The 16812-nt window shown below is 40.3% G+C and overlaps 1 protein-coding gene across 6 annotated transcripts in view; it reads left to right on the top strand.

Moving 5' to 3' along the window:
* Positions 1–6: 6 nt before the first annotated feature.
* Positions 7–16812, top strand: part of si:ch73-182a11.2 (importin-13) — a 33940-nt gene continuing 17134 nt past the window's right edge. For 3 of the 6 annotated variants that reach the window (XR_005131634.1, XM_017703382.2, XM_037546008.1), the window contains exons 1-6: positions 745–1043; positions 2843–2968; positions 6522–6962; positions 11759–11928; positions 13812–13952; positions 15077–15218. Coding sequence is in view for 5 of the 6 variants with exons in the window: in XM_017703382.2 (XP_017558871.1) it covers positions 978–1043; positions 2843–2968; positions 6522–6962; positions 11759–11928; positions 13812–13952; positions 15077–15218 (1086 nt within the window). In the remaining variant the exon portion in view is untranslated. Of the gene's footprint in view, positions 473–742; positions 1044–2842; positions 2969–6521; positions 6963–11758; positions 11929–13811; positions 13953–15076; positions 15219–16812 lie in introns of those variants that run through there. The other 3 variants (XM_017703384.2, XM_037546005.1, XM_017703383.2) reach the window with 3 other exon arrangements.

Here is a 16812-nt window from a genome sequence, read left to right on the forward strand (position 1 = left end):
AGCGTGGGCGTCGCAGCCTGGCAACGGCGTTTACCTCCGTGACGAAATATTCGTATTAACGGAACGAAGAGGAAAACTCCACAAAATCTCTTAAAAATTCTGCATTACGTGTCAGCAAAGTTGTTCAGATCGGTTTCGCATGCAGTGCTTCGGTCCGGAGAAGCTTACCGAGTCAGAATCGTTCGCAGTGGGTGGTGATAGGAACCAGACGTCCACCTCTAAAAGCTCCCTCGCACAAAGTGAATGCACTGCCTGCTGTCCGAGACGTTGTTTACGGGGGCTTTGTGATGCAGTTCTTAGTCTAAAGTGTATTTTATTCGCTTTATTTTAATCTGGTTATCGTGAAAGGCGTGGCAGGGCAAACCCAAAAGAAAGCGTATTGTTTTCTGAATTTTTATGACTATTTTACCATCCTCAACACTTCACATAGAAGCCCAGAAGACTCGTGTGGGTTCTCTGGTGGTTCTGGATGGTAAGTAAAATGTCTATATTTGTGTTGTAGTCATGACGACCCCTGGTTCCCATCACCACCACTGTGAAGAAGTCGGTGGAATTCTCCTTTAATGTAATCGAAAAACAATATGATAATCAAATAAATCAGATTTTTACAAAAAAAATAATATTTTCACATGCAGTTATATTATATACTGTGTAAATATTTCAGCATTTAAAACACTATTTTTTAAATGTTTTGAATGAAGTTAAGGCGACTGTGTTCACTCAGTCCCCGCCCATCCTGCTCCACGATTGGCTAGCAGCCTGGCTGCGACGCACTTCTAGCCAATCCTAGCACGGTGGGGGCGTGGTCTGTCGGAATTCGGGTGGGGAGAAAGTAACATAGGCATAACGGCACTGTGAGTGACCGTTGAAGAAGATTCGGCAGAGAGAGCGCGGCGAAAAACAGGTTCACGACAAAACCAGTAAAAGGAGATGAAAACATTGTGAAAGGACTTTTTCAGCGTGGAAAATTGTGGAAAATGTCCTCGGCTCCGGTACAGCAGCCCTCAGAGTCGGCGGAGTTCTCGGTGGAGGCGGTGGAGCGGGTGAGCTATAAACAGACCTGAACGCTGTTCGTGAACGGCGGTGTGACCTGTCTGTGTCCAGTCCTGTCACTGACACACAGACAGGTCAGGAGTGGCATGCGGTCCACTTCATTTCTGTCAGAATCTTTTTGTTTTCTGTCAGGAGAAACTACAGCAGGAGGAAAAGTAGCTACCAAAAAACAACTAAAGGTGTCGGGTCCGAAAACCGCTCCGGTGCTGATTTCTCTAGAACTGCAGAGCAACTTATTAAAGGGGAGTTCGGCCGAATTTTTCAAAATTTCCACCTAATCACATGGCTAAGATGTAAAGAAAGCCATCCAGAGTGCTTTGATATGTACTGAGCCGCTCAGGTGACAGGGTGATTAATTTTTAATAAGTCGTGGCCATGAATTACCATATTGAGGCCATAATTTATTATTTTTAGACTAAGAATTACTGTATTGTAGTCCCAATTTATTATAGTGAGGCAACATATTACTATTTTGTGGCCACAAATGACCATATTGAGGTCATTAATTACTATATTGAGATAAAAAATGACTATATTCAAGTCACAAATTACTATATTAAGATCCCAAATTTCTGTATTGAAGCCATAATGTATTATATTGAGGCCACAAATTAATATATTGACGCCATTAGTTAGAAAAAACTTTATTTATGGCCTCAATATAGTAATTTGTGGTCCCAATATATTCATTTAAGACCACGCCTTATTAAACAATAATCACCATGTCACCTTATGGGCTCCGTAGATGTGAAATGCACAGCTCTAGAGCCACTTAGAGTCAGAGTCATTCACAGTGAGCGTGATAAGAACCAGACGTCCACCTCTAAAATCTCCCTCACATAAAGTGCACTAAATGATTAAGAAAACATTTCTGAAACATTGTTTTCTGATAGTTTTGATAGTTTACAATGCATGATGAATACTTATGGACATGGTTTGAGGCCGTTTTATGACAATGGCCCATATACACTCACCAGCCACTTTATTAGGTGTTCAGTTGCTTGTTAACACAAATAGCTAATCAGCCAATCACACGGCCACAAATCACTGCATTTAGGCATGTAGAGGTGGTCATGACAACCTGCTGAAGTGCAGACCGAGCATCAGAATGGGGAAGAAAGGGGATTTAAGGGGCTTTGAACGTGGCGTGGTTGTTGGTTCCAGACGGGCTGGTCTGAGTATTTCAGAAACTGCTGATCTACTGGGATTTTCACACACAACCATCTCTAGGGTTTACAGAGAACGGTCCGAAAAAGAGGAAATATCCAGTCGGAAATATCCAGAGCGGTCAGTTGTGTGGACGAAAATGCCTTGTTGATGTGAGAGGTCAGAGGAGAATGGGCAGACTGGTTCCAGATGATAGAAAGGCAACAGCAACTCAAATAACCAACCAGAATCTCTGAGGAATGTTTCCAACACCTTGTTGAAAGTCTGACACGAAGAATTAAGACAGTTCTGAAGGCAAAAACCTGTGGAATCTTTGCTTTGTCTGGGCGAAACATGAGCCTTTTAGACATTAAACCACTGTGCATGTCCTGCAAGCATCGTATTGAGTGTGTACAGCTGAGGTCAGGGTAGTAGACAGGGGGTAGAAAAGCAACTCGATATCCGCAGTAAGCTTCCCTATACTAATAATAACTGGTAGCATGTGTAGTTCAGCCTCCATCCCCCCACAATTGTGTCCTCCAGAAGTGATATGGAGGGATTTAAATCTCTGGAATAGCTCAGTGTTGTTGACGCAGTGCCACTGAATTGCTGTGTGTAACCTGAGTGGTGTGATCTTACACAGGCCCTGCAGCAGCTGTACTATGATCCAGACATGGCCCAAAAAAACGTGGCCCAGGAGTGGCTGACCCAGGCCCAGGCCTCGCCGCAAGCCTGGCACTTCTGCTGGGCTCTGCTCAGCCCAGATAAGGTGGGTACCGAGGGTCTGTCTGTAAGGAACTCGTGAAAGTTTTCCAGCTCTGTTCTATAATTTGGGTGGTCAGATTCAATACATTTGAATACAAAACAGTGCAATTCAATACAAAACAGTACAGATTCAATACCATTTATAAAGCAGCTACACTAAAAAAGGTTTTTAGGGGTTCCTCGGTAAAGAAGAACCATTTCATGCTTTAAATGGTTCTTCGCCCTGTGAAATGGTTCGTCAGATTGATAGAGAATGGTTCTAAAACATATGGTGCAGTATCTGCTGTTGTTACAACGTCAAGTTTGTGATAGAAGAACTCTTCTTGGTGCCGCATAGAACCGTTTGCTAAATGTTCTATGTAGCACCATGTACAACACATTCACCATCAATCTATCAGTCCTTCAAAGAACCATTTAAGGTTTCTATGTAGCACCAAAAAGGGTTCCTTTATTACAGGTTTGACATCGTAACAGTAGAAGAACCCTTTTTGGTGCTGTATAGAACCATATGCAACACATCCTTCATCAGTCCTTCAAAGAACCATTTAAGGTTTCTATGTAGCACCAAAACGGGTTCTTTTATTACAGGTTTGACATCTTAACAATAGCAGAACCATATTTGGTGCTATATAGAACCATATGCAACACATCCTCTATCAATCTGAAGAGCAATTTCACGATGCAAAGAACCATGTAGGCATGATATGGTTCTGTATACAACCCTTGGTTCTAAATAGAACCATTCTCTTTACTAAAGAACCACTGAAGAGCCAGCTTTTTTTACTAAATGTTTGTGAGTTCAGATCGTACCTTCAACATGGTGGTGGTAGTATGGGGGAAGACTGAGTGAGGGAGTGGGGGAGAACCCCCACTTCCAATAGCTATAGTAGGACTGAGGAACTGAGGCAGGGATGGGGCGACGGTGGGGAATCATGGCAACGGAAGGCGAGGATGTGAATTTATAGGGCTTTAGATTGAAGAAGGAGGGGTTTCAGGCATGCTCCTCCCCCCAAACCTCAGTTACCCCATTAGTACATTAGAGCACACAGGGCTGGTTATGCTATCTTTGTAATGCAAACTTCTTTAAGTATCCACAATAAGTTTACCAAAGCATATTGTGGCATGACGACACATAATTTAGCGTGAACGTGGTACAAAGTCAGGTCCATAAATATTTGGACGCCAAAGTTATTGTTATTTTAACTGACTACCACAGCATGGGGTTGAAATGAAATCATAAATCTGAATTTCAGCTTTAATTTGAGGCTATTGAGCTTCGGATCAGAGAACAGTGAACATTTTCACACTTAGAGGCTCAAAGGATCCGGCTGCTCAACTGTTCCACAGCCAGCTGTGCGTTATACCCTCATTATTTCAGTTACCAGTAAGCAGATATCCTGTCTTCTGAATGGCTGGTTCATCTGATTGTAGCCACCCGTCCTGTTGCTGGTCGTCCTTGTCGTCCTTTTCCCTTGTTTTTCGAGCATAATTTAGGCTGTGATTGAAATCACATCCCTTGCATTTCAAAACTTTCATATTGATTTCAATGGAAAAACAATTTGTTGTTCAGCACTACTGCAGGGTCACAGATGCTCTGTAATCCAGAGATCATAATATAGATAGATAGATAGATAGATAGATAGATAGATAGATAGATAGATAGATAGATAGATAGATAGACAGACATATAGATAGATAGATAGATAGATAGATAGATAGATAGATAGATAGATAGATAGACAGACATATAGATAGATAGATAGATAGATAGATAGATAGATAGATAGATAGATAGATAGATAGACAGACATATAGATAGATAGATAGATAGATAGACAGACAGACAGACAGACAGACAGACAGATAGATAGATAGATAGATAGATAGATAGATAGATAGATAGATAGACAGACATATAGATAGATAGACAGACAGACAGACAGATAGATAGACAGACAGACAGACAGACAGACAGACAGACAGACAGACAGACAGATAGATAGATAGATAGATAGATAGATAGATAGATAGATAGATAGATAGATAGACAGACATATAGATAGATAGATAGACAGACATATAGATAGATAGATAGATAGATAGATAGACAGACAGACAGACAGACAGACAGACAGATAGATAGATAGGTAGACAGACAGACAGACAGACAGACAGACAGACAGACAGACAGATAGATAGATAGATAGATAGATAGATAGATAGACAGACATATAGATAGATAGATAGATAGACAGACAGACAGACAGATAGATAGATAGATAGATAGATAGACAGACAGACAGACAGACAGACAGACAGACAGATAGACAGACATATAGATAGATAGATAGATAGATAGATAGATAGATAGATAGATAGATAGACAGACAGACAGACAGACAGACAGACAGATAGATAGATAGACAGACAGACAGACAGACAGACAGACAGATAGACAGACATATAGATAGATAGATAGATAGACAGACAGACAGACAGACAGACAGACAGACAGATAGATAGACAGACAGACAGACAGACAGACAGACAGACAGATAGATAGATAGATAGATAGACAGACATATAGATAGATAGATAGATAGACAGACAGACAGACAGACAGATAGATAGATAGATAGATAGACAGACAGACAGACAGACAGACAGACATATAGATAGATAGATAGACAGACATATAGATAGATAGATAGACAGACATATAGATAGATAGATAGATAGATAGATAGATAGATAGATAGATAGATAGATAGACAGACAGACAGACAGACAGACAGACAGACAGATAGATAGATAGACAGACAGACAGACAGACAGACAGACAGACAGATAGACAGATAGATAGATAGATAGACAGACATATAGATAGATAGATAGATAGATAGATAGACAGACAGACAGACAGATAGATAGATAGATAGATAGACAGACAGACAGACAGACAGACAGATAGATAGATAGATAGACAGACATATAGATAGATAGACAGATAGATAGACAGACAGACAGACAGACAGACAGACAGACAGACAGACAGACAGATAGATAGATAGATAGATAGATAGATAGATAGATAGATAGATAGATAGATAGATAGAACTTTATTTATCCCAAAAAGAAACTGCAGTGTTATGGTAGCAAGACATATAATTGCACATAAACTTACATATATTAGGCATAAATTAAAACAGAAATAAAAATAGACATAAAGTGGGCAGAAATAAAAAGTACACCTAAGTTAAAGTATGAGGAGGGGGAATAATAGGATTATCTATTTGTATATTTACATAGCATATAAGACAGATTTATTGTATTTACATGAGAGCAGATGCTGCACTTAGTGGTGTGAGGTAGTTACAACACAGTGAGTATAAACATAACTGGGAGCAGCAGCAGTGTTTACGGCGTAAAGTGCACAGTGAGTCTTTACAGTAGCAGGTTACGATATATTTCAGCCCTTTTCCATCCCGCACCACGATATCCATTTTCACTCCATGCCAAACTCAGTATATAACTCCATCTCTAAAATATATGCTCAGGTTCCTGAGATCCAGTTTTTTGGGGCCAGTACACTGCACACTAAAATCTCCCGCCACTGGACGGATCTCCCAGCTGAGCAGCATGAATCTCTGCGCTCTCAGCTCATCGCTCAGGTAGGCCATTTCTCCTGCGGGCCGAAGATGGTTCTGACACGGCTCTGCGTGGCCCTGGCATCCCTGATCCTCCACACTCTGCTGGACAGCTGGACCACCGCTGTCCCGGACCTCCTGAGGGCATTCCAGGGCGGTGAGGGGTCAGCAGAGGTGGACATCCGGTACCAGGCACTGCTGGAGGTTCTAGTGGTTCTGCCCGAGGAGCTCCAGACGAGGAAGCTGTCGGCAGAGCGTCGAGCTCAGCTACAAAGTGCGTTAACCAGAGAGTGGAGCTCATTGTGCCCCCTACTGCGGCAGATACTGCGGAGAGAGGAAGCAGCAGGACCGGTAAACACACACAAACCTGTAGAACACAGAAAATATAGTATGTCTGTAATAGTTGAAGTGAATGGCTCCATAATTATTACGTCAGACTGTAAAACTACACACACTGCAGATTCATACTGGATTAAAATCACTCCACAATTATTACAGTCAGACTGTAAAACTACACACTGCAGATTCATACTGGATTAAAATCTCTCCACAATTATTACAGTCAGACTGTAAAACTACACACTGCAGATTCATACTGGATTAAAATCACTGCACAATTATTACCGTCAGACTGTAAAACTACACACTGCAGATTCATACTGGATTAAAATCACTCCACAATTATTACAGTCAGACTGTAAAACTACACACTGCAGATTCATACTGGATTAAAATCTCTCCACAATTATTACAGTCAGACTGTAAAACTACACACTGCAGATTCATACTGGATTAAAATCACTGCACAATTATTACCGTCAGACTGTAAAACTACACACTGCAGATTCATACTGGATTAAAATCACTCCACAATTATTACAGTCAGACTGTAAAACTACACACACTGTAGATTCATACTGGATTAAAATCACTCCACAATTATTACAGTCAGACTGTAAAACTACACACTGCAGATTCATACTGGATTAAAATCTCTCCACAATTATTACAGTCAGACTGTAAAACTACACACTGCAGATTCATACTGGATTAAAATCACTGCACAATTATTACCGTCAGACTGTAAAACTACACACTGCAGATTCATACTGGATTAAAATCACTCCACAATTATTACAGTCAGACTGTAAAACTACACACTGCAGATTCATACTGGATTAAAATCTCTCCACAATTATTACAGTCAGACTGTAAAACTACACACTGCAGATTCATACTGGATTAAAATCACTGCACAATTATTACCGTCAGACTGTAAAACTACACACTGCAGATTCATACTGGATTAAAATCACTCCACAATTATTACTGTCAGACTGTAAAACTACACACTGCAGATTCATACTGGATTAAAATCTCTCCACAATTATTACAGTCAGACTGTAAAACTACACACACTGCAGATTCATACTGGATTAAAATCACTCCACAATTATTACAGTCAGACTGTAAAACTACACACGCTGCAGATTCATACTGGATTAAAATCACTCCACAATTATTACCGTCAGACTGTAAAACTACACGCTGCAGATTCATACTGGATTAAAATCACTCCACAATTATTACCGTCAGACTGGAAAACTACACACACTGCAGATTCACACTGGATTAAAATCTCTCCACAATTATTACAGTCAGACTGTAAAACTACACACACTGCAGATTCATACTGGATTAAAATCGCTCCACAATTATTACAGTCAGACTGTAAAACTACACGCTGCAGATTCATACTGGATTAAAATCACTCCACAATTATTACAGTCAGACTGTAAAACTACACGCTGCAGATTCATACTGGATTAAAATCACTCCACAATTATTACAGTCAGACTGTAAAACTACACACTGCAGATTCATACTGGATTAAAATCACTCCACAATTATTACTGTCAGACTGTAAAACTACACACACTGCAGATTCATACTGGATTAAAATCACTCCACAATTATTACAGTCAGACTGTAAAACTACACACACTGCAGATTCATACTGGATTAAAATCACTCCACAATTATTACAGTCAGACTGTAAAACTACACACACTGCAGATTCATACTGGATTAAAATCACTCCACAATTATTACCGTCAGACTGTAAAACTACACACTGCAGATTCATACTGGATTAAAATCACTCCACAATTATTACAGTCAGACTGTAAAACTACACGCTGCAGATTCATACTGGATTAAAATCACTCCACAATTATTACCGTCAGACTGTAAAACTACACACACTGCAGATTCATACTGGATTAAAATCACTCCACAATTATTACAGTCAGACTGTAAAACTACACGCTGCAGATTCATACTGGATTAAAATCACTCCACAATTATTACAGTCAGACTGTAAAACTACACACTGCAGATTCATACTGGATTAAAATCGCTCCACAATTATTACAGTCAGACTGTAAAACTACACACTGCAGATTCATACTGGATTAAAATCGCTCCACAATTATTACAGTCAGACTGTAAAACTACACGCTGCAGATTCATACTGGATTAAAATCACTCCACAATTATTACAGTCAGACTGTAAAACTACACGCACTGCAGATTCATACTGGATTAAAATCACTCCACAATTATTACAGTCAGACTGTAAAACTACACGCTGCAGATTCATACTGGATTAAAATCACTCCACAATTATTACTGTCAGACTGTAAAACTACACGCTGCAGATTCATACTGGATTAAAATCACTCCACAATTATTACAGTCAGACTATAAAACTACACACTGCAGATTCATACTGGATTAAAATCACTCCACAATTATTACAGTCAGACTGTAAAACTACACACTGCATATTCACACTGGATTAAAATCACTCCACAATTATTACAGTCAGACTGTAAAGCTACACACTGCAGATTCATACTGGATTAAAATCACTGCACAATTATTACCGTCAGACTGTAAAACTACACACTGCAGATTCATACTGGATTAAAATCACTCCACAATTATTACTGTCAGACTGTAAAACTCCACACACTGCAGATTCATACTGGATTAAAATCACTCCACAATTATTACAGTCAGACTGTAAAACTACACACACTGCAGATTCATACTGGATTAAAATCACTCCACAATTATTACCGTCAGACTGTAAAACTACATGCTGCAGATTCATACTGGATTAAAATCACTCCACAATTATTACCGTCAGACTGGAAAACTACACACACTGCAGATTCATACTGGATTAAAATCGCTCCACAATTATTACAGTCAGACTGTAAAACTACACACACTGCAGATTCATACTGGATTAAAATCACTCCACAATTATTACCGTCAGACTGTAAAACTACACACACTGCAGATTCATACTGGATTAAAATCACTCCACAATTATTACCGTCAGACTGTAAAACTACACACACTGCAGATTCATACTGGATTAACATCGCTCCACAATTATTACCGTCAGACTGTAAAACTACACACTGCAGATTCATACTGGATTAAAATCACTCCACAATTATTACCGTCAGACTGTAAAATTACACACTGCAGATTCATACGGGATTAAAATCGCTCCACAATTATTACCGTCAGACTGTAAAACTACACACTGCAGATTCATACTGGATTAAAATCACTCCACAATTATTACCGTCAGACTGTAAAACTACGCACTGCAGATTCATACTGGATTAAAATCACTCCACAATTATTACAGTCAGACTGTAAAACTACATACTGCAGATTCATACTGGATTAAAATCACTCCACAATTATTACAGTCAGACTGTAAAACTACACACTGCAGATTCATACTGGATTAAAATCTCTCCACAATTATTACCATCAGACTGTAAAACTACACACTGCAGATTCATACTGGATTAAAATCACTCCACAATTATTACAGTCAGACTGTAAAACTACACACACTGCAGATTCATACTGGATTAAAATCACTCCACAATTATTACCGTCAGACTGTAAAACTACACACTGCAGATTCATACTGGATTAAAATCTCTCCACAATTATTACCGTCAGACTGTAAAACTACACACTGCAGATTCATACTGGATTAAAATCACTCCACAATTATTACAGTCAGACTGTAAAACTACACACTGCAGATTCATACTGGATTAAAATCACTCCACAATTATTACCGTCAGACTGTAAAACTACACACTGCAGATTCATACTGGATTAAAATCACTCCACAATTATTACAGTCAGACTGTAAAACTACACACTGCAGATTCATACTGGATTAAAATCACTCCACAATTATTACCGTCAGACTGTAAAACTACACACACTGCAGATTCATACTGGATTAAAATCTCTCCACAATTATTACCGTCAGACTGTAAAACTACACACACTGTAGATTCATACTGGATTAAAATCACTCCACAATTATTACAGTCAGACTGTAAAACTACACACTGCAGATTCATACTGGATTAAAATCACTCCACAATTATTACAGTCAGACTGTAAAACTACACACTGCAGATTCATACTGGATTAAAATCACTCCACAATTATTATCGTCAGACTGTAAAATTACACACTGCAGATTCATACTGGATTAAAATCACTCCACAATTATTACCGTCAGACTGTAAAACTACACACTGCAGATTCATACTGGATTAAAATCACTCCACAATTATTACCGTCAGACTGTAAAATTACACACTGCAGATTCATACTGGATTAAAATCTCTCCACAATTATTACTGTCAGGCTGTAAAACTACACACACTGCAGATTCATACTGGATTAAAATCACTCCCCAATTATTACCATCAGACTGTAAAACTACACACTGCAGATTCATACTGGATTAAAATCACTCCACAATTATTACAGTCAGAGTGTAAACAAATAAATAAACAAATGTACAGTAAAGATTGCTGCTACCACTGTTTTGGTCATACAGTGTTATGTCTAGCAAATCTGTTTGTGATCACTTTGAGGTTGCTGTGTGATGATTTATGTAGCACAATGTTGACTGATGTCCATTACATGTAGCTTCGAAGCACCAGTGTAAAATTAAAGATGAAAACCTCACAGTTAATATGACCTCTTGCTGAACCTTTGCTTTACTCCTGCTGTTGTGTTCGCAGGTGAAGGAGCGTGTGCTGCGCTGCCTCGTGTCGTGGCTGGCTCTGGACGTGGATCTGGGTGAAAGCGAAGGTCTCCTGCAGGACAGCTTCACTCTGCTGAGGGAGCCCGAGCTTTTTGACACGGCTGTGGAGACCATCGTGAGCACCATCTCACAACACGACAGCCAGAGGTGAGACGGATCAGGGCAAAGGATGGATAAAGTGCACTGTAAAAACTGGTGTGTCAAAAAAAACACAATGTATTAACGAGCAATTTAAATGCATACTTCAAATGAAACAATGCAAAGTGAACGTTTAAGTGAGCTGAACCAAACCGATATCAGCTCAAACCTCAAAAACACTTCAAATCAGCTTCTGCCCTGCTCTGCTTTTTACAGTGTAGAGAAACTTGAAGTCTAGGATCTGTTAACCCTTAGAATGCAAGGATCTGTATGGCCCAGTCCCATTTCTTATTTTTATCCCTTCCCCTTCTTAAGTGTCACTTTGCCCCTTGGAACTGAGTCACAGTGTGTTGTGGTTGAAATCTTACCCTATGAAACAGGACCCTCGAATAAAAAGAGCATCACTTCATTAACAGCTACCAGCGCTGCTCTGTGGGCGACCCTGCCCGTCTGCAGTGACAGCAGAGGAGGGGAAAGTTCAGCTCCTGCACATCAAATAAAGATAATAGACATTGTAACGCCTTAAAATCCCAGATCTATTACATGCTAAGGCTTATAATTGAGTAACTACAGGACTTCAACGCAAACTGGCTGAGCTATTCTTAGGTTATAGAAGTTTGTAACAAAACCTTGGTCCTGCTGGTGGCATCACGACCATGTGAGGGGTTGAACACAGGCAAAATGTCCTTCAAAACAGCCTATATGCATATTTCCCATAAATAACATAGAATGTTAATCAAAGATAAATTAGAAAAAACAGCAGTTTTCCCAGTTCCACTATACCTTGCTTTAGAAATGTGTCACCATTGGCCCCTCCCAGTCCTGCCCATGTGCGGTTTGTTTTGGTCCAGCCCATTTGTTTCATGACTCCACCCCTGATTGTCTCCACCTGTCCCTCGTCAGCCCTGTTGTATTTAAGCCCTGTGTTTGCCCCTTCTGTTTGCTGGTCTTCGTTATGTGCTGTGTTGGTTGTTCTGGTGGCTCTATGACCCTGGACCATTTGGACTATGACCCTGGATTTGCCCTTCTTTTTTTTCATCTTTTTTTGCATTAATGTCTGAATCGATTCAGCAAATCATGCTTAAAATGTGCTTTTTTTGAGAGTTGTTTTTTAAGAGAGGTTATGAAAAATTGTCCTTTCATTCACTCAACCCAGTTACCTAAACACATTCAGCGCTATGAAATATCTGGAATTTTCACATATTCGACAGGAATTTGCATCATCCTAATTAATAATCCTAAAAGAAGATAAAGATTTCTTAAAAAAAAAAAGTACAATTATGTCTTTAATGTCCTCATCATTAGCATGGATGCTAGTTCACCACATATTGTGTATTTGCTAATTCGGTGCTGAAAAAATAAGCCTTGTTACTCAGTTAAGTCACTGTCAGCAAATAAGCCTTACAAAAAAATGAGATATTCTACAGAGCCAGGCTGGTGACATCCCAATGCGTGGCCACGACTTAGTAAGCCATGGGAACGATGTATTTAAGTCGTGGCCATGACTTAGTAGGTGTGGGAACAAGATCATGCCTTATTCAGCTGTGGTCAAGGCTTAATTATCTCATTCCCGCGCCTTACTAAGTCATGGGCACACATTAGGATCTCGTTCCCACACCTTATTAAATCATGGCCACTCGTTCCTGAAACGGTTTAACGTTTTTTTTAGTGTTTGAATGTGTTTTGAAGTGTTTTCATAGATTCAGTGTTAGAAATGCTTTAAAATATGTCATTTTAGGAGTTATAAGGACTAAATGGGGCCCCAGTCATGGAATCACCCTATAACAGTCAAATAGTACAGAAAGAACAACAGTAACAGCTCTGGAGTGGAAAAGTTTATTATTATTATTCGAATGATTTTCAGATGATTATAACTGTAAATGTGTATGCAGGTTTGCTGACAGTCTGCTGAAGATGCTGCCCCAGGTGCTGGCCCTTCAGGAGCAGCTGACGAAGGCCGTGCAGGACAGAGACATGGAGACGTCTCACGGAATCTGTCGCATCGCTGTGGCGCTCGGGGAGACTCACTGCAGGTGACGCAGATGCAACAGATATCAAAGCACCAGTTCAGCAAGTTCTCCTTTTGCCTCAGATTCAGTTGAACAGCCAAGACACGTTCTGTGTTTTGCAGTTCGGGTTCTTTAGTTTTGCGCTGGAGCTACAAGGCTAATGTAGCTACCCTGCAGTGTAAGCCTACACCTACCAATTAGCGTCATGTGCACTGCACGCCTAAATCTTCACAGACTCGCCTCAGACCTTGTCAAGGGCAAAGACATAATGAATGCGTATCATAAGACTTTGTATATATACAGTATGTTTATAGAGTTTTAGAATTCAAGTACCCCCGCTAACTGGATAAATCTATGAATGACCAAAATACATCGTTGATCTACTTGATGTATTCAAACCCAATAGGCCTCTCCGGTCACAAGACTGGTCAGTTAGTAGTGCCTGGAATCGGACCCAAACAGGGTCAGTCACTGTGCTGCCAACTGCTGGAACAAACTCCAAGATGAGGTCAGAAATGCTCCCAGTGTCGACATCTTTCCAGCTTAAAGACGTTCTTGTTGTGCCTTTGTTTAGCACTGCACTTCATTTTTACACTATTTAAATTTCTTTTAATACCTTATTTTATAATCTATTTTATTTTCTTTTTCTTTAGCACTTTAATGTTTTTTTTTCCGTAACTGTCTTTGCCAACGCCGATCTGAGGTGTTAGATGTCAGGATATTATCAAACATTAAGCCACTTATCCTTCTGGGCTGCAGGTTGCTGGAGACTGTCCCAGCAGTCATTGGGCAGAAGGCAGGAAACACCTCGGACAGGTTGCTAGTCCATCACGAGGCAGACAGATATATACATCCACACTCACACCTAGGAGAAGTTAAGCGTGTCCAATTGGCCTGACTGCATGTCTTTGGGCTGTAGGAGGAAGCCCACACAGACACGAGGAGAACATGCAAACTCCTCACAGAAAGGACCCTGGCCGCCCGGCCGGGGAATCGAACCCAGACCCTTCTTGCTGTGAGGCGACAGCGCTACCCACTGCACTTAAAGCACTTTATTTGTCCTTTTTGAGGCTGTGTTTGCTTTTATTTATGTAAAGCACATTGAATTACCTTCATGTATGAAACTTGCCTCTGTTCCTCTCTCTCAGGGCTCTTCTGGAGCAGGTAGACCACTGGCAAGGATTCCAGGCTTTAGTCAACATGATTCTCTCCTGCACTGGGATGCCTGGACATTACCCAGTGGACGAAACCTCCAGCTCACTCACGCTCACATTCTGGTACACGCTACAGGTATTAAACAGAAAAGCACTGTCTCAGTAATATCATCAATTAGTTTTCATTTGAGTGTTCTAGACACTCAGTGCTTCCCAAACCGGTCCTTATTTTTTACCAACCTAACTCACACAAGTCATAAAGTCAACCTTAACTTTAAATAATTACTAATTTGAGTAAACATGAGTGTCGTTGTCTTAGCAAATCTGAGCACTACGTATAACTTTACTGAGATCTCTACTAAAACTCAAGACACTGCAGTGTTGTGTTGATTTCAGGTTGCAGAAATAAGGAAATGTCTAAATGATACTTTTGGTGGTGGTTGTGCACCCTTCACTATACCAATAAGAGTCCTTGGGCAAGACTCCTAACGCTACCTTCGCCTACCTGTGTAAAGTAATCAAAATATAAGTTGCTCTGGATAAGAGTGTCTGCCAGATGCCGTAAATGTAAATGTACATGTTGTCCCTGATGTCTAGATTTGAAAAATAGAAGTCTAGAAAGTAAAAAATCCTTCCCAGAGTTTTGTTCCTGCTGACTGGACGCCTATTTTGCTGGTTTCAACTAGCTAGAGAAGCCAAGCAGTTGGAGTAATCCCTGGAAAGGATTTCTTTACTTTCTGGATGTCACGATTGGCCCCTCCCAGTCCATGTGTTCATGTTTTGGTTTTGCCCATGTGCGTTTTTGTTTTGGTTTAGTCCAGCCCCTCGTTTTGTAACTCCTCCCCTGATTGTCTCCACCTGTTTTCCACCTGTCCCTCGTTATCCCTGTTGTATTTAAGCCCTGTCTTTGGACGTTGTGTTTGCTGGTCTTTGTATTGGTCGTTGTTTGATGTGTTGGTCTTTCTTGGAACTGTTTGGTTGTTCGTGTTTCTTGTCATGTCTGCACCGCGTTCTATACATATTGGCTCTTTGACCCTGGACCGTTACAACCCTGATTTTGGATTTGCCCTCAATAAAAGTCGCTTACCTCCGCACATGCATCCGCTACCTCGCTCTGCGTCACACTGGACCTGAATTTTTCACCTCTGGACATCAAGGACAGCATTTACATTTATGATATTTGGCAGACACTTTTATCCAGAGCGACTTACAATTTGATCATTTTTACACAGGTAGGCAAAGGTAGCGTTAGGAGTCTTGCCCAAGGACTCTAATTGGTATAGCTTACCCAGGCAGTGGATTGAACCCCATTCTACAGCATGGAAGGCAAAGGTGTTGCCCACTACACTACACCAAATAACTGATAGCTCTTTTAACTGTCACTTCTAGGATCGTCACCTTTTCGAAAAAGAATGATTATATCAACCACATTACATTCAGTACAAGGTTTTCCTTATTACATATTAAGCTCTGCCTGGCCTGGCTCTTCAATTTGGCTAAGCTGCTTCACTCTTATGTGGTGTTGGGGTCTATGGGACCCATTTTCAGTGTTTGGTCTTTGCTCGTTTTCTGTGAAGAACATATAAAATAACCCATTTTCAGTATCTTCACTCTGTTCACCGTTCACACAGTTATATTATACATGTGGTGCTGAGCTGAACCAGCAGGGAGTAAAAGTGTGGAGGTGCTGTGTCCTTCGCTCTGTTCTTCTCCTACATGGCTTGCTGTTA

Source organism: Pygocentrus nattereri, chromosome 2 (assembly GCF_015220715.1).
Source record: "Pygocentrus nattereri isolate fPygNat1 chromosome 2, fPygNat1.pri, whole genome shotgun sequence".
Classification (NCBI taxonomy): domain Eukaryota; kingdom Metazoa; phylum Chordata; class Actinopteri; order Characiformes; family Serrasalmidae; genus Pygocentrus; species Pygocentrus nattereri.